Source organism: Bombina bombina, chromosome 2 (assembly GCF_027579735.1).
Source record: "Bombina bombina isolate aBomBom1 chromosome 2, aBomBom1.pri, whole genome shotgun sequence".
NCBI lineage: Eukaryota > Metazoa > Chordata > Amphibia > Anura > Bombinatoridae > Bombina > Bombina bombina.
This window is the reverse complement of record NC_069500.1, coordinates 464,561,808-464,581,314: the sequence shown is the minus strand read 5'-3', so window position 1 is coordinate 464,581,314 and position 19,507 is coordinate 464,561,808. Positions and strand designations below refer to the sequence as shown.

General features: G+C 39.2%; 1 protein-coding gene across 1 annotated transcript in view; it reads left to right on the top strand.

Moving 5' to 3' along the window:
• Window positions 1-19,507, top strand: part of MYO18B (myosin XVIIIB) — a 1,229,288-nt gene that overhangs the window by 320,307 nt on the left and 889,474 nt on the right. The window contains exon 14 of the mRNA XM_053702090.1: window positions 17,290-17,460. Coding sequence (XP_053558065.1) covers window positions 17,290-17,460 — 171 coding nt within the window. The remainder of the gene's footprint in view (window positions 1-17,289; window positions 17,461-19,507) is intronic.

Below are 19,507 nucleotides of genomic sequence, written 5' to 3'. Positions count from 1 at the left end.
AAATTAGTTTCTGCTATTTTCCCAATATAAATTGATATTTAATGCTGTAATTTTCTATTTTTGCTCAGAATCCACAAAGGGCTCTTAAGCTAGTTACAGTTGCCATTATGTTAAAGCAGGTAAGCACAGGTTTAATTAAAATTAATAAAACATTAAGAATATGAAGAGCTAGTGTATTATTAAATATTTATTAAGCACAGTCTTAGGATCACCAGAACACAGAATTTAAGTTTATAATGAAGTAAACTACAACTTCCCTACATATGCTGGGTCAACAGTCTTCAGCATTTTTTTTTATTATATCCATTTGTATTGGATTTAGCACGACCACAGGAGAGATGACTAATGAATTTTAGACATAGATTTTAAAAATGAGAAATACTTATGCATTATAATTTAAACAACTTTTACCCATAGAGCTTACTTTAAATATTCAAGCTTTTCCATCCTCTTAAAATGACCCTTAGTTAGAATGACTTAGGGGCCTATTTATTAATGTGCGAGTGGACATGATCCGATATTGCGGATCATGTCCACCGCACATTGATAAATGCCAACAGCATACGCTGTTGGCATTTATCATTGCACCAGCAGTTCTGCTGGTACAATGCCGCCCCCTGCAGATTCGTGGCCAATCAGCAGGGGGTGTCAATCAACCCGATCGTATTCGATCGGGTTGATTTCCGGCGATGTCTGTCTGCTCCTCAGAGCAGGGGGACAGGTTATGGAGCAGCGATCTTTAGACCTCGCCAGAAAAACGGGGCATACGGAGCTTGATAAATACGCCCCTTTATATTTAGGCCAAATACTGTATAAGACAACCTGCATGTCTTCAACTTAAGATTCATTTAAGCCTGTTAAACGTAGCCTATATATTATAAACCTCAATTTTTTAAATGAGATGATCCAGAGAGGTCTTTTGAATGCATTTCTGACACTGTGTGAAATGTAGAGTTTTACAAATAGTCTCTTTTTTAAAGGACCAGTCAACACAGTAGATTTTTTTTTCTGACAATTTTAAAAGTTATGTCTATTTTCACTCCCCCTGTACCATGTGACAGCCATCAGCCAATAACAAATGCATACATGTACCATGTGACAGCCATCAGCCATTCACAAATGCATACACACTTATTCTTGCACATGCTCCGTAGGAGCTGGTGACTCAAAAAGCTTAAATATAAAAAGAATATGCACATTTTGTTAATGGAAGTAAATTGGAAAGTTGTTTAAAATGGCATGCTCTATCTGAGTTTAATTTTGATTGAGTGTCCCTTTAACTCTACAATTGACACCACCTTCTTAGTGCTGATCTTGAAGCATAACATGTGCTTACTGGTTCATATGCACTGTGTATGAGCTTTCCCACAAATCAAGATTTTGCACAAAAGCTTACTTACCAATCAGCAAGAGGAGTGTTTTACAGGCATTAATTTCAGTGTTAAAAAAGCAAATACAGTACTTTAAAGAGAAAATATGCAGTGAAAGCCCTGCAGTTCCCTAAAGGACATTCACCATATTTGTTGCTGACAAAGAGAAAATAATGCTGTATTTTAAAAGTACCCTCCAAATGAGAGGTTTATTTATTTTATCATTTACATTTTGTATTTTACACAAAGAATATTCCACCCCGTGAGGTGCTCAATTCATGCTATTTCATCAGGGGCCCAATGTTCTAAAGATCACCAGGTTTGGGGAGCTATGCTAATTTCAGTCTTGCAAAGTTCCCGCTGGGCAAAATGTATAAAATGTGTTTTTTAAAAGTAGACAGCCTTTTTAATATTGTATTTTTAGAGCTGCTTGTGTGTGTATGTGTATATACTGTATGTATATATATATATATATATATATATGCATATATATATATATATATACACATATAAATACTATATATATATATATATATACACACACAGACATCCCAACCTGCAAAAACTCATTTCAGTGAGGTGGCTTCATTCGCTACTGTGCTGTCACACCCCCTCCCAGTTATATATTGGACGCCTTGAAACCCTAAATAAGATAGAGACTTATCATTAAAGTAGCTTCCCACTACACAAGTCACATTAAAAAAAAGTAGCTTTATTGCACAACCACAAACAATAAACCTATTTTCCAGTGATCGTACGCTTGTTGAATGCTTAAATATTTTAGAATACAAAGTTTAATTCTGTGCAGTAAATAAGGTAGTATTTGTGTTTTATTTTATTAGAATCAGTGGGGGCTTTTTGGTTACTGATGCATGCTTTGAGGGTTCTATAACGTTCCAGCAACTAAAGGCATTCTTTAAAGAAACACTTTTCCGGATTTGGGCCACATTGGATCATGGTACTTGGAGTTTCAGGGAGATTGCATTCTATTTGCTGACATCAGGGAGCCGCTCTTACTATCAGGGAGACTCCCTGAACTTCAGGGAGAGTTGGGATGTCTGCACACATACACACTGTTCAGTACAGTGTAAACTTACTTTAGTTTACTTCTAATATAGTAGAAGTTGCACTGTATAAATATAATACGCATGGTACAATGCAAATGCAATATTAGAACTCAGCATATTTAATGCACTGTGGACTCATAGCAGCTATAAAAATATGATGTTAAAAAAGCCATCTTCTTTTAACAACACATTTTATGTAGTAAAATTATTTAAAAAAAACTCTATTGTTAAAGAAAAAAAATTTCAGCAACCGTCTCCAAATACACCTGCTCTTATTCTGGGGGACTTCAACATCCCCAATAATAATCCATCTGCCCCCTCTAAACTTCTCTCACTCACAAACTCCTTCAGTCTCTCACAATCCGCCCTATTTACTAGTCACTGCGATAGACACTCTATTGATCTAGTATTCTCCTACCTCTGCTTTATATCTGACGTAACCTGTTGCCATTTCCCATTTCAGACCACCGCATGCTCACCTATAATCTTAGTGTACTGGCTAAACCTACTTATCCCCCTTGACCCCACACCTGTAGAAATTTGCACACTGTGAATCCTCTCCAATTTTCCAGTCTTATTCAACATCTCCTCCCCCACACTTCTACAATATCCTTTCCTGATCTTGCTACAACCCACCAACCCACTATAACAAAACTCTCTCCTCTGCACTAGACACTCTTGCTCCTCCCTAACTACGCAAAAAAAAAAAAAACGTTGTCAGTTATAGCCCTTGCACTCTCAGCCAATGCCTGTAAAAATGCTCCCCCACTGCTGAGCGTGCCTGAGGGAAATCTCGCTCTAAACCGGATTTTATCCACTGTAAGTTCATTCTTCTTTCTTACACCTCTGCCCTTCAATTAGCCAAGCAAACCTACTTCTCTTATATCTACTCACTTCTCAAACCCTAAATTATTCTTTTCTACTTTCAACTCTCTCCTCTACCCACCTGCACTTCCCCCTTCATCAGAATACTTAAACAAAACGCATACTATCCAAAGCAACATCCTGACACAAGCCTGCAATCTTTCATCTACACCCTCTGCCACACTCTTGGATCCACTCTTATCTCTCAAACAGGTAATTCTCTGCATTATTTGCTGGTAAATACTCCTCTTCTATGCCTCTGTCTGTTTTTGTACCTCAAGGCTCTGTCCTGGGTCCTCTACTCTTCCTCATTTATACTTCTTCACTGGGTAAACTTATTAACAGCTATGGTTTCAACTATCACCTCTATTTCTGATTGCTGACACTACAAAGCAAATAATCCACGCCCTTGTAATTTCCCAATTTGACTACTGCAATAATCTACTCACTTGCCTTCCTCTCTCACGACCCCCTTTAATACATCCAAAATGCCTCTGCCAGGCTAATCCAACTTTCACACCTCTCTGTGAGTCCCTTAACTGGTTCCCCATTCACAGCAGAATAAATTCAAAATTCTCACCCTGACCTACAAATCCCTTACTAATGTTGCTCCCACTACCGATCCTCGCTACTCAACAAATATACTCCAGCCTCTCCACTAAGATCCAACAAGGACCTGCTGCTTGGATCTTCGATTATCACCTTTTCCCATGCTTGACTGCAGCACCTACCCTCTGGGCGGCTCTCCCTCACGCTCTCAGACTTTCCCCTAAACAGTTTTCTTTTAAACACTCCCTAAAGACATTTTGTTCAGGGAAGCTCAGAAGCAAATTAATTCCACTTATCTAAAAACTACCCTCATCTAACTCTGTATTAACATAATTCTCACCCTTGCAGTCCTCACCTCCTGTTTCTCACCCTCCTACCCTTCTAGATTGTAAATTCCAACCGGAATAGGGCCCTCAATCACCCCTGTATTTGTTTGTCAAATTTTCTCTTGTCTCCTACAAGCTTTTTTTTTATCATTGTTTTACTTAAATTAATTGTACCCATGCAAGTACAATTATAAATACAGTATAATATTAATAAAGATTTGTGATGTTCATATTTGTCAGAACATTGTCTTATTCAGTAACAGAAGTAGATTTGTAAGTCAAGATGTTTCAGTTTGGATTACTAACATTATTCTTCAACATGGTGTATGTATTAGATGTCTCTGAAGTAGAAATTATTTTCTTGCTTACTCTAAATAGTGATCTTGCCTATAATCAGTCTCGCAGCACCCAATTGAACAGGTCAGCACCATAATTGCAGGCAACTTTAGTCTGAACGCAGAAAACAGCATTTGATTTTACACAATAGGGCATATTTATCACGCTCCGTATGGAGTTTGATGCCCTGTGTTTCTGGTGAGCCTTCAGGCTCTCCAGAAACACAAGTTATGAAGCAGCGGTCTAAAGACCGCTGCTTCATAACCTACTCGTCTTCTCTGAGGCGGCGGACAGACATCGCCAGGAATCAACCCGATCCAATACGATCGGGTTGATTGACACCCCCTGCTAGTGGCCAATTGGCCGCAATTCTGCAGGGGGCGGCATTGCACCAGCAGTTCACCAGAACTGCTGTTGCAATGATAAATGCCAACAGCGTATGCAGCGGACATGATCCACAATATTGGATCATGTCCGCTCACACTTTCTTAAATAGGTCCCAATGACTGAATAACATTTAGAGGCAGATATTGAAAGAGAAACAAGATGGAATGCTAGATGTGAGTGTAAGTTTGGACAAGTTTAAAAAGCTTAATGTATGTTCAGTTTTTTTGTCAGAACCAATAAATATATGGGTAGGATAAAGCATAAATAATGATGTTATTTTATTATGTTCATTAAAGTTTTTTTTTTCAAATTTTTAAACAATGGCAATAATTTACATTGATAAATAAAGAAATCAGGAAACCATCCAAATTTAATTGTTAAAGATTATTATGAATCTTTTTTGTTGTTGAACATATCCATTATACATTCATGTTGTGAAGACAATACAGCAGGCCAGAATGTTTTTAGCATGGAAACAATAACAGTTAATAGTAATAATAGTAGTAATAATCTAATTATCCAGCTGATATTAATTGTTCCCTTAGTTTTAAGGATATTTTATACTAACATATATTATGTTGTAGTGCTGCTATGACAAGTGAGGCATAAATCATTTACTCCTATCTATTGTAATAGACTAACTGCTCAAGGTTTTCAGATCACATTCTAATTTCCCTTAATAATTTCCCTAATGCACCAACAAGAGTGGAAGTGCAGGGCTTCTGTGTTTTTGGGCAATCTCCTGATTTCTAAATGCTTTTTATTTAATGAGTTTGAATCCAACACATTTTGATTCTATTCATTTTCACTTTTGTGTGGGATTACAATGAAATCTATTTTGTTTGGGCAGTGAGTAGTCATAATAGCCAATCTTAACCTCTTAGTGCTGCCTGAGAGGAATAGCAATGCTTTACAAGTACTGCATCTAGCCATGAAGGATTAAGGCTTTTACAGTAGTCGCTCTTATCACAGCAGAAGCAAAAAGACATCAGACTAATCTAGTATGCAAATAACAATCACTGTAAACAGGTATTACTGGACAGCTCTAATGGTAAATGATTTACAGTGCAGCAGGTGTGGAATACTCACACTTTCAATTCCTTGCTGCATTGTTACTGTAAAAAACAGCAGCTTGTAGGTGGTAATGGTACTTTTTTTTATGGACAAAGTGTTCCCTTGTCAACATTTTGAATTGCTTACACTTGTAGACTTAAGGACAAGGATATATTTTTAGCTAGTTTTGCTGTTATCTCTATAACATTTGCATACATAATTCCATAGCCATCATCCCGTGACATGTTTGTATGGGGATTGTTAGTGTTTCAATCTCATAAACACTTTCATTTAAGAAAATACATATAAAAAGTTTTCTGTCTCAAAACAGAAACTCTTTTTTTTTACATACGAGCAGCTGGAGGAAGAAGGTGCGAGTACATTTACATTTTGACCATAAACAATTCTATGAATAGCTGAGAATTGTGACACAAAATGTTTTTTCTAAACAGTGCATGAAGCTGGCTTGTCAAACCTGTAAACAGCAAACTGATTTTACATTTTATATTTTCTGTGTGTACTCTCTGGCTTGCATAGAAGAGATGGAGAGTTACATATTCTATTTAAACAACATCCCTCTAGATTCCTATTGCAAAATATTGTTTTTCTCTCCTCTCTGTCTTTCTATTTGCCCCTTATTCTCTCTTTCTGTGCTTTATGCAACTTCCACGTTCCTCACATACAAACACACACACACGTAAGCATGCGCACACAGAGACGCACATAAATGTGCGCGCAAACATGCACCCATGCGCACACAGAGACACACATACATGCGCACACACACGTAAGCATGCGCACACAGAGACACACATACATGCGCACACCCGCAAGCATGCGCACACAGAGATTCACATACATGCGCACACACACGTAAGCATGCACACACAGAGATACACATACATGCGCACACACACGTAAGCATGCGCACACAGAGATACACATACATGCGCACACACACGTAAGCATGCGCACACAGAGACACACACACATGCGCACACACACGTAAGCATGCGCACACAGAGATACACATACATGCGCACACACACGTAAGCATGCGCACACAGAGACACACATACATGCGCACACACACGTAAGCATGCGCACACAGAGATACACATAGATGCGCACACACACACACGTAAGCAAGCGCACACAGAGATACACATACATGCGCACACACACGTAAGCATGCGCACACAGAGACACACATACATGCGCACACACACGCAAGCATGCGCACACAGAGACACACATACATGCGCACACACACGTAAGCATGCGCACACAGAGACACACATACATGCGCACACACACATAAGCATGCGCACACAGAGATACACATACATGCGCACACACACACACGTAAGCATGCACACATAGAGATACACATACATGCGCATACACACATAAGCATGCGCACACAGAGATACACATACATGCGCACACACACGTAAGCAAGCGCACACATAGATACACATACATGCACACACACACGTAAGCATGCGCACACAGAGATACACATACATGCACACACACACGTAAGCATGCGCACACAGAGATACACATGCATGCACACACGGAGATACACATACATGCGCACACACACACACGTAAGCATGCGCACACAGAGATACACATACATGCGCACACACACACACACGTAAGCATGCGCACACAGAGATACACATACATGCGCACACACACACACACGTAAGCATGCGCACACAGAGATACACATACATGCACACACACACGTAAGCATGCGCACACAGAGATACACATGCATGCACACACGGAGATACACATACATGCGCACACGCACACACGTAAGCATGCGCACACAGAGATACACATACATGCGCACACACACACACACGTAAGCATGCGCACACAGAGATACACATACATGCGCACACACACACACACGTAAGCATGCGCACACAGAGATACACATACATGCGCACACACACGTAAGCATGCGCACACAGAGATACACATACATGCGCACACACACACACGTAAGCATGTGCACACAGAGACACACATACATGCGCACACACATGTAAGCATGCGCACACAGAGATACACATACATGCGCACACACACACACGTAAGCATGCGCACACAGAGATACACATACATGCGCACACACGTAAGCATGCGCACACAGAGATACACATACATGCGCACACACACGTAAGCATGCGCACACAGAGATACACATACATGCGCACACACACGTAAGCATGCGCACACAGAGATACACATACATGCGCACACACACGTAAGCATGCGCACACAGAGATACACATACATGCGCACACACACGCAAGTATGTGCACACAGACACACATAAATGTGCACGCAAACGCGCATGCATGTGCACACAGAGACACACACATACATGCATGCAAACACACATGCAAGCATGTGCACACAGAGACACACATAAATGTGCGTGCAAACACGCATGTATGTGCACACAGAGACACACGCATACATGCATGCAAACACACACGCAAGCATGTGCACACAGAGACACACATACATGCGCACACACATGCAAGCATTTGCACACAGAGACACACATAAATGTGCGCCCAAACATGCATGCATGTGCACACAGAGACACACATAAATGCACACACACGCAAGCATGCGCACACACACGCAAGCATGCGCACACAGAGACACACATACATGCGCACACACACGCAAGCATGGGCACACAGAGACACATAAATGTGTGCGCAAACATGCACGCATGTGCACACAGAGACACACATACATGCACACACACATGCAAGCATGCACACACAGAGACACACATAAATGTACGCGCAAACACGCACGCATGTGCACACAGAGACACACATACATGCACACACATGCAAGCATGCGCACACAGAGACACTCATACATGCATGCAAACACACACACAAGCATGTGCACACAGAGACACACATACATGTACACACACAAGCATGTGTGCACAGAGACACACATACATGCACACACAGGCAAGCATGTGCACACAGAGACACACATACATGCACACACAAGCAAGCATGTGCACACAGAGACACACATACATGCGCACACACCCACGCAAGCATGCACACACAGAGTCACACATACATGCACACACACACAGGCATGTGCACACAGAGACACACACATACATGTGCGCACAAACACACAAGCATGTTCACACAGAGACACACATACATGTGCACACACACGCAAGCATGCACACACAGAGACACACATGTATGGCAACTATCACCTCTATGCTGATGATACCCAAATCTACCTATCCACCCCTGCACTCTCTCTTTCTGTTAATTCTCACATCAGCGACTGCTTATCTGGCATTTCCATAAACATGTCCAAGACCGAACTACTTCTAATCCCCCCCCTCTAATTCTACTCCAGTCTCTAATTTTCTATCACTGTTTGTGGCACCACTATCTCCCCATCACCCCAAGTCCACTGCCTTGAAATCACACTTGACTCAAATCTATCCACATCCAATTGCTCTCTTCATCCTGCCGCAACCATCTACACTATATCTCCCAAATTTGTCCATTTCTAAGCACTGAAACTACTAAACAGCTAATGCACTCCCTGGTAATTTCCCGACTTGACTACTATAATAACCTACTAACTGGCCTACCTCTATCATGCCGCACCAACCCTCTGCAATGCACTTTCTCGAACTTTCAGACTTTCCCCTAACCTGTCCTCCTTTACACCCTCCGTAAAGACCTTTTTGTTCAGGGAAGCTTATCACCCAACTCACTAACAAATAAATTACACCTAACCAACAGTTGCCCTCATCTTACTCCTCACTAACATCATCCCCACCTCCTGTTTACCATCCTCCTACCCATCTAGATTGTAAGTTCCCATGGAAATAAGGCTCTCAATTCCCACTGTATTTGTCTGAAAATGTTTGTCTTATATTGTATTGTTTCACCGTTGTACTTATATCTTTGTACCCATGGACAGCACTGCAAAATCTGTTGGTGCTTTATAAATAAAGAATAATAATAATAATAATAATACATGTACGCACACACACGCAAGCATGTGCACACAGAGACACACATACAACCCCGATATGTATGGAAAATGCAATAAAACAAACAAAAATAGTCATTTGAAAATTCAATTCACCCTGTACTATATTGAAAACACATTATGAACACATTAGTTGATGTTTTACTTTGTGAATTTAATGTATTTTTAAAAATATACACTCATTTCAAATCTGATGACTGCAGCACACTACAAAAAAGTTGGGACAGTCGATTGTTTACAACAGTGTAACATCACCTTTTCTTTTAACACCTACACTTATTTAGTGTTTGGGCACTAAAGACACCAGTTGGTTTAGTTTAGCAGGCGGAATTTCCCCCCCATTCAACCATTATGCATATCTTCAGATGCGTTACTGTAGGGCCTTCGTTGCCTTATTTTGCGCTTCATAATGCGCCACTCATACTCAATTGGAGACAGGTCAGGACTGCAGGAGAGCCATGCTTTCACCCGCTCTCTCTGCTTACGCTACCATGTAATCCGGTCAGAATTTTTTTGTGTGTTGTCATGTTTGAAAATTCGGGACATCCCTGGAAAAGACAATGTCTGAATGGCAGTATATGTTGCTCCAAAATGTATACATATCTTTCTGCATTAATGATGCCCTCACAGATGTGCAAGTTAAGCATGGACACAACCCCATACCATGTCAGACTCCGGCTTTTGGACCTGAGGCTGATAACAGCTTGGATGGTCCTTTTGCTCTTTGGCCTGGAGAACACGACAGCTGTTTTTCCAAAAACTATTTGAAATGTTGACTCGTCGGACCACAGAACACGATTCCAATGTGCTACTGTCCTTCTCAGATGAGACCGAACCTAGAGAAGTCGGCAGCACTTCTAGATAGTGTTGATGTATGGCTTTTGCTTTGCATAGTAAAGCCTTAACTTGCATCTGTAGATGCAGCAGGGAATGGTGTTGACTGACAAAGGTTTACCAAAGTATTTCCAAGCCCATGTCATGATATCCATTACAGATTCATGATGGTGTTTGAGACAAGGACGTCTGAATGATCAGAGATCATGCACATTCAGAAGTGGTTTTCAGCCTTGCCCTTTACGCACCGAGACTTTACCGGATTCCTTGAATCTTTTAATTAAATTGTGCACTGTAGAAGGTGAAATGCCCAAAATCCTACCGATTTGTCTTTGGAGAATGTTGTTTTTAAAGTGTTGGATTATTCGCTGTTGGCAGATTGGCGAGCTTCGACCCATCCTTGTACTAGGACTTTTTTGGAAGCTCCTTATATACTATCATTACATGATTGCCTCACCTGTTTCACATCACCTTCTTGTTTCAACTTGTCACATTGCTATTAGTCCTAAATTGCCCCTGTCCCAACTTTTTTGGAGTGTGCTGCGCTGCAGTTATCAGATTTGAAATGAGTGTATATTTTAAAACATACAAATAAATTCACAAAGTAAAACATAAAAAAATGTGTTGATACTGTGTTTTCAATATAGTACAGGGTGAATTGAATTTTCAAATGACTAATTTTTTTTTTTAATTTTCATTTTCCATACTGTCCCAACTTTTTCGGAACTGGGGTTGTACATGCGCACACACACAGACACGCAATCATGTGCACACAGAGACACACATACATGCACACACACACGCAAGCATGTGCACACAGAGACACACAGTCACATAAATGCACACACACACATGCAAGCATGTGCACGCAGAGACACACAATCACATAAATGCACACACACATGCAAGCATGTGCACACAGAGAAATAAATACATACATGCGCACACACACGCAAGCATCTGCACACAGAGACACATACATGCACACACAAGCATGTGCACACAGACACACATACATGCACACACACACACACACACGCAAGCATGGGCACACAGAGACACACATACATGCGCACACACACTCAAGCATGTGCACACAGAGACACACAGTCACATAAATGCACACACACATGCAAGCATGTGCACACAGAGAAATACATACATGCGGACACACACCCAAGCATCTGCACACAGAGACACATACATACACAAACACACACACATGCAAGCTTGTGCACACAGAGACACACATACATGCATACACACACACTGCGTTCAAATAAGATGCAACTACAACATGTTTTCTATTCGTCTTTAAATGACCAAAAAGAACCTCTTGAAAACACATTTTGGATTGTTTTCCACTGCATTTCTAATCTTTTTGAAAAGTTGTTGCTGGGTTTTTTTTTAATAGCGTTCATATTTGTAAATTATTAAGGAAATAATGTTTATAAATAATATGTCTGTTAATGGTAGCACTTATCTGTTGGGACATTATAAAATGTTAAGTAATAATGAAAAAACATAAAAAAAGGGTTAATTACACACATTGTAATTTGTTCTTATAAGGAACAGCAAAGAAACTGCAACCAATGACACAAGGTGGTCATCAATAATAAGTAAGTTGCCAACCATTGCCATTTTTTTTGGCTTCCATATTAGTCGGCAACACACTCCTTTTTATGTAGGTGTTTACATGTTTACCCAATCCAAATTTAGGACTGTAGTGAACAAAGATATTCAGATATTCCATGTTTTTTTTTACTGGAACACTGTGGTAGCAATCTTGGAAATCCTGCTACGATATTTGCAAAGGCAAATATAAACACTTTCCTTACACTGGTGAACCCTGTATTGAAGGAAGGAGAGGGGTCAGAAGCAACAAAGGTGTAGCCTGTGCCTACCAGCCCCCCTGTAGCAACACCATTATTGATTTTAGGGCCAGATAGGCCCCATAGAAGTGTGGTCCGGTCTCAATTAAGACCTCTTTAGTTGCTCCCCTGATTTTATTGTTAAACAGCTAAACATTGAAACTACCAGTAACAAACAGCACATGCCAACAATATTGTGGTTGTTTGCCAAATGTTCAAACTCATGATCTAGTAAAAAGCTTAATGTGTATGTGCACCAAAAATTTTTTTCCTCTTGCCCACTAGTCATTAAAGAGTAGACGTAAAACTGTGGTGAGTAGGGAAAATAGTGAATTAATGTTAAATCAGCATTCACTCACTACCTAGAGCTGGGTGTGTAGGTGCAACAAAGAAATGCTGTTGTAAAGATGGAGCCTTGCTGTGAAGGTGGAGCCTTGCTGTGAAGGTGGAGTGCATTTGCGGTGTGGAGGTGCTAATAAGAAACATGGGTGATGCGGAGAGGCAGAGTGGGAGGTATCATCAACAGGAGTGTGGCTTATAAGAGATAAGTAGGGCCCTGTTCTGGCTGATTTGACGTTTTGGAGCTATACAAATGAGGGGATCGGAAGGCATATGTAAATAGGGAATTTTGGTGGGAGCTGTATACATAAAATTGTGAGCAACAAAGGTAAAGTAAGAGATTTTGAGGGCTTTCAGAAATGTTTCCTTTCAGATATACTAGTCAGGTTACAACATAAAGGAATGTGCTTAATTTAAAGGAATACTGTGGGGAAATAAGAAATGCTCTGTACACTTAAAACAGGATTTTTTTTTTAACAATGCAGCATTTAATTTATATGCAATTTATATGCCCCAGCCTGTTAAAGAGATATGAAACCCTAAAATGTTCTTTTGTGATTCAGACAGAGCACACCATTTTACAAAGGTTTCCGATTTACTTCTATGATCAAACTTGCTTCGTTCCCAAGATATTCTGTGTTGAAATGATACCTAGGTAGGCATCGGGAGCACTATATGGCAGGAAATAGTGCTGCCATCTAGTGCTCTTGGAAATGGATATTTTTTTTGCAAAACTCCTGCCGTATAGTGTTCCAGAAATGGAAATAATAAAGAAAATGCTCAATCTAAATTTTGAAAGAAAAAATGTTGGGTATATCCCTTTGATTGCAACCTCACTGCTTCTACACTCCCTACAGCAGTTTTATTTCTATATGTCCTGTGTAGGATCTGGCATGCACCTTGTGCCAACCGCAGACAACTGCAGGAAAAAGATGCTTATGTTGTGGGATGGCTGTTGTAAAGGGTTCAACAACAACGTTTTGGGTAATTTAACCCTAAAAAGAAATGTAAGAGCAGTAAAGTAGCAATTAACACGATATAGTGGCTGATATAACTTAAACGCTGCATTTGAAAAATGAATGTTTACTGACGCTTTCAGATTTCTAACACTGTGTCTTCAAATATTAATTTTGCAATATTCATTCTTTATTTAATGTTTCACTGAAGATCCATGAAAAAATAATCATGTCATTTTTTTATATATTGGTTTCTAATTATTTCTCTTATAAGTGCCTAGCTACAAATGTCTTTTAATCTTTTTATTTGTAGAAAACACAATATCCTGTTCATGTTCCTTTAGAACTATAATATTTTCCATCACATTTGTACATTGTTTTACTTGAGATTCATCCTTGTATGATGACTTGCTTAATCAGTTCATGTAAACTGTCTGACAAATGCAATGGGTAGATAACTATATTAGACATGTAGAGCATGAACTAAATGCTTATTGATCCATTCTCTTTTGGCAGGAGTATACACATGGTGATCTGAAGTTCAGCTCCCAAAATTATTGTTATCTATGCTCAACATTAGATGCAATGGAGGACAAAAAATAAGGAGTAAAGCAAGACTAATAAGGAACCTAATGGGATTAACATACTTTAATAATTAGCTAGGAAGCAGTAGGCAAAATAAATATGGTACCTCTGTGATCCAGCCATGTCATAACATACTTAAAGGGCCATTATAGTGATAAAATAGCATGATTGGTAGCTAAATGCAGCCACCAATCGGCAAGCTGTACCCAGGTGCTGAACCAAAAATGGTCCGGCTCTTATGCTTACATTCCTGCTTTTTCAAATAAAGATTCCAAGAGAACGAAGAATATTTGCCAATAGGAGTAAATTAATTAATTGCTTTAAATTGCATACTCTATATGAATCATGAAAGACATAATTTGGGTTCAGTGTTCCTTTAAATACAAATGTAAAGTACCACTGGAACCTGCAGAGCGCTACTGGTTCTGAGCAAAAACTTTCTGATCCAATCAGCAGTTCTAGTTGCACAACCCAGCTATGCAAATAGTGCTTCTAAATTGACACTTTAATATTTAGCTTGTTCACAAAACTCTCGTGAAAAGCATTTTATTCTGCTTGAGCTATATTTATTGTTGTTTATTAAGAGTTTTACACACATTACAGATTTTGCTTTAACACTGTCATAATTACATAGGCACAATATCATGTATAGCAGTCCTTCCTAATCTGTATTCCATAGAACTGTGGTATTTATTTTGTTATGAGTGTTGATTATACATTAAAGTTTTGCTGGAAGGTTAAATAAAGGTAGTAGTAATAGAAAGCAGTTCTAGTTGTACAGTATTGAATAGTTTTTAAGATATTAACAGTAATTTGTATGTCTCTGTGCAACTCTTGTGTGTTAACAATTGATAATGAAGGGAACAGGTCTGAGTTCTAGAGAGAAACAGTGTTTCTTGGAAGCAGTTTAAAGCCCTGTGCCTCTGAGTGGGTTCTTTGTTGGGTTCCCAAATTCAAGGCCTTTCTAATGCATAGGAAAAAAAAAATTCTCATTGTTTTCTATTATTTTTTTTATCCTTACAAAAGACTTTCAAAGCTTACAAACCCTTCACTAACAGTATTACAATTCATTTGCACTTTTCACACAAGTGTTATAATTTTATAATTCAAATATTGGATCTTTAACAGCCTTGTTCACTTGAAAACTTGTGGCATATGGTACAGCTTGGCTTTTTGCACATACAGGGCCAGAAGTGGAGTGCTAAATATCTCTTTAGTGAAAGCAATATTTGCGCTCCACTGTGTAATACTAGAGCAAGCCAATGTGCGCTGGTATCACAAATTGTCAGCAATGTGAACATGAGGTCATGCTCACAATGCTGAGAACATTGCACTCACGAGAGCGTGCTTCTATAGGCTCCAATGGGAGCCTCGTTCTGATGCCGTCAAGGGGTAAGTAGCGCAGTGATGGCCACAAATTTAAATATATATATGCTTATATACATATACATGTGCTAATATATACACAAATTAACACATAAATATATATGTATTTAAGCATATACATATATATTTACAGGGAACACACAGTTCCCCATAGACTGCAATGCAAAGGCACTTTTCAGTGCCATTTTTTTTTCTAACACCCCGCTACCACCAACTTTTCCCCAAAATACTGCCTAACACAGTTATTTTCTTAAAAAATAAAGATGTTTCTATCTGATCTCTGGTTAATTTTGTAAGCGCTAATGGCTACCACAAGCTCACGGTAGCAATAACTAGCCACTTCTAATGGCTGGTTAATTATCGCGACCTCGCAAACGGTCAAATGTGCACTTGCATACTCAGTTCACAGTAATAAACACCATTGTTTCCTGGTTTAATAAAAATACTAAAAACACTTTTAAAATATGAAAAGTGTATACAGCTAAGAATGTTCACTACTGATTAAAATTAAGTAGACTTTTTTGAAAAAAAAAATCTTAATTATAATAATTACACAAATTATATTAAATTGTTAATTGCCTACATCATTATTTGAAACTATTAATTTAAGGATGACAAAATACAGCAGAATTGTGTTCTCAAAAGGTACATGATAAAAAGATAATACAATAGCACTTACACTGAATTTTAAATGCATGGTTGATGTTTTCTATTATTGTTGTTACTATTATTGTTTATTTATAAAGTGCCAAGATATTACACAGCACTGTAACATTAAGTATACAGCTATGGGGTGCTATAAACAGAAAACGTATACAAAAACCGCATGTATACAGTTATGGTGTACAATAATCAGAAGACAATTAGATAACTATAAGGGTTCACGGCCCTACCCTTAAGTCACTGTAAGTTGTAAACCGTCTTTACATAAAATGATCGACAGGACAGGTGGACTTGTGAGCTTACATTCTAAAGGAAGTACATAGGAAAGTTGAGGGAGAGGGAAACCTCAATGAAATAGCAATTTATTTTCCAATTAAACATTTTAGGCATAGTTATTTTTTTAATATTTTGAAATGCTGTAAATACTGAAAAAAACATTTTTATGGGTTCAGACATCTAAAAATAATATAAAGCAAAATAAAAAAATATTTAACAATATAAATGAGACTTTATTTTTGTAAATAAATGTGTGCTATTTGATACTGGGAAGGTTAAGCTGCTGCATGAAAAACCTTATACCATGTTAATTACTGTTGTTCTCTTTCTTGCATTTGCAGTGGGCAGGAAGCAGTTTATGAGATTTGAGTGGGCAAATAATGCAGCCAATGTATTGGGGTGTGACTGTGAAGAGCTTTCCACCTCAGTCTTCAAACATCACCTAAAGCAGATAATTGAACAAGTAACTTCTGGAACAAGGAGCCGGGATCAAGAGGATGACACAAAGCAGGGTAAGGAGATGGCTGGATGGTAGTCACTATATTGGTGATATTGTTAAAGGGACAGATGTTTAACACTAATTTAGTCTCTCCTTCAGTCATCTTTTCAAAGACAAGACAAAATAATGGTGAGGAATCAGATTGTATATTATTAATATTTAGGGTCTCCATCTGTCCTCCACAATAATACTGGACAATCTGTTGATTACTGTGCATGATGCGAGGTGAGGGTCAAACAATGGCCCCCCACCCAACAAAAGCTCTACCTTAGCCCCGAATCTTGATCCCAACATGTATATTTTTCACAACTGAGCATTCATTTACATACAGATCAATAATTTTACCTCTTTGGTTGTCAGTAACACCCAAAACTGAAGTGATATAGCCCCTTTGACTGCCCTTCACTTATCTCTATATTTGTAATGTGTTGAGGCACAGGTGACCTTTTTTATTTAACACTCAGGGACTTTAAAACAAGGGATCATGTAAGAGTCCCATATGTTTTAGGGGAAAATTACTAGTTAAACCACAAAATATATATTGTGACCAATGGGTTAATAAATTCTACAGTGACAAAAATGATGATCAAATATCTAGGGCTGATCGGGTAATCCTGCTACGTGGCTATATATAGTGCAGATAATCCTAGTAAAATATATATCCCATAATATCCCATAATATTGTAAATATGAGAGATCAAATTGACCACTGCATTAAAGATAGAAATTGATTATATTAGTCGTGAATAATAAAAAGGAATAGAAATTACAAATGTAAAATATTGGAACGACTAATAAAGTAAAAGTCCTGCAATATAGCTGGCTATTCAACAGTATGCCTTTAAAAGTTTTGCCAATAGTAATTCACTGTTGCATTCAGAGGTAACAGTGGTTATGTTTGAAGTTATATATTGTATCATTTGCTACAACTTGTAGCGGATTGGATATCAATAGCCACAGTTTAACCGGAAATTAAAGTGTTACTAAATATTCATGTGGTTTATGAACTGGGAATTTTTACATAAGAATAATGTTGATGTTGGGGGCGGAGCCTGGCCAAGCAGGGAAATGGCAGCAAACTAAATAGGCTCTGAAGCTCTACTCCTTCCTTTGGGGAATATAGTGACAAACCCACTGTCAAATGCCACACTAGGCACGAGTGAAATACACAGCCCTATTATAAGCGCACAATAGTGCCGCCCGGGACTTCCACATAGAGGAAGCGGCTTCGGTTCTAATTGAGGCCCACATGCTGCAGCAGGGGAGAGGCCCTGGACACTAACCTGAAGCAGCACTTAGCGGGTCACACAGCGATCCCTCCAACAGGAGATACAGAACGGTCTGTTCATCTGCTGATTCCACACACCGGACAGCGGGTAAGTTGATTCGGGGCTGTCTCCTTGATACTCCGCTTTGGGCCTCAGGCGCAGCTGCGCAGGTAACGACCACAGACAGAGCCATAATTAATACACCTGTAGTGAAAGGGGGATAAGGAATTAGGCCTCTCAGGTAACTTTTTTCTTTTACTGCCTGCACTAATTAAAGCAGCTACAACCATTTTACAGTGATAAGTGCAAACAGAGGGTTCATTTGGCCTGACTTTTGCATCCTCCACATTTTGATTAATATTGCTCAGCCCAGCCTTTAACCATTTTACTGGGCGAGGGCTACCTAGAACTTTGATACCTTGTGACCAATAAGGGTTAAGAGGAGTCCCTGCGCAGCATACTAGCAGACATAGCTGCCCTCAACAAACCACACATTCAAATCCACAAACCTCCAGGTATATACACCCTACTACCAACAACTACCAAAGTGGGCCTCTAGCTTCTTTCATATATTGCTGGTGTAGTACAGGATTGTCCACTCACATCTGGTGCTTACTTTATCCCTTCCTGCATACATTGTAATGCCCTGCAAAAAGGCTGCTAAGATGGATAAACCCCTTAAAACCACCACCCTGAATCAATACTTAAAAGCAGCAGACCCACAGCCGTAATCTTTGTCGAATCCACACAAAAACAAACTTCAGCACAAGTACACAACCCCATTACCGATAG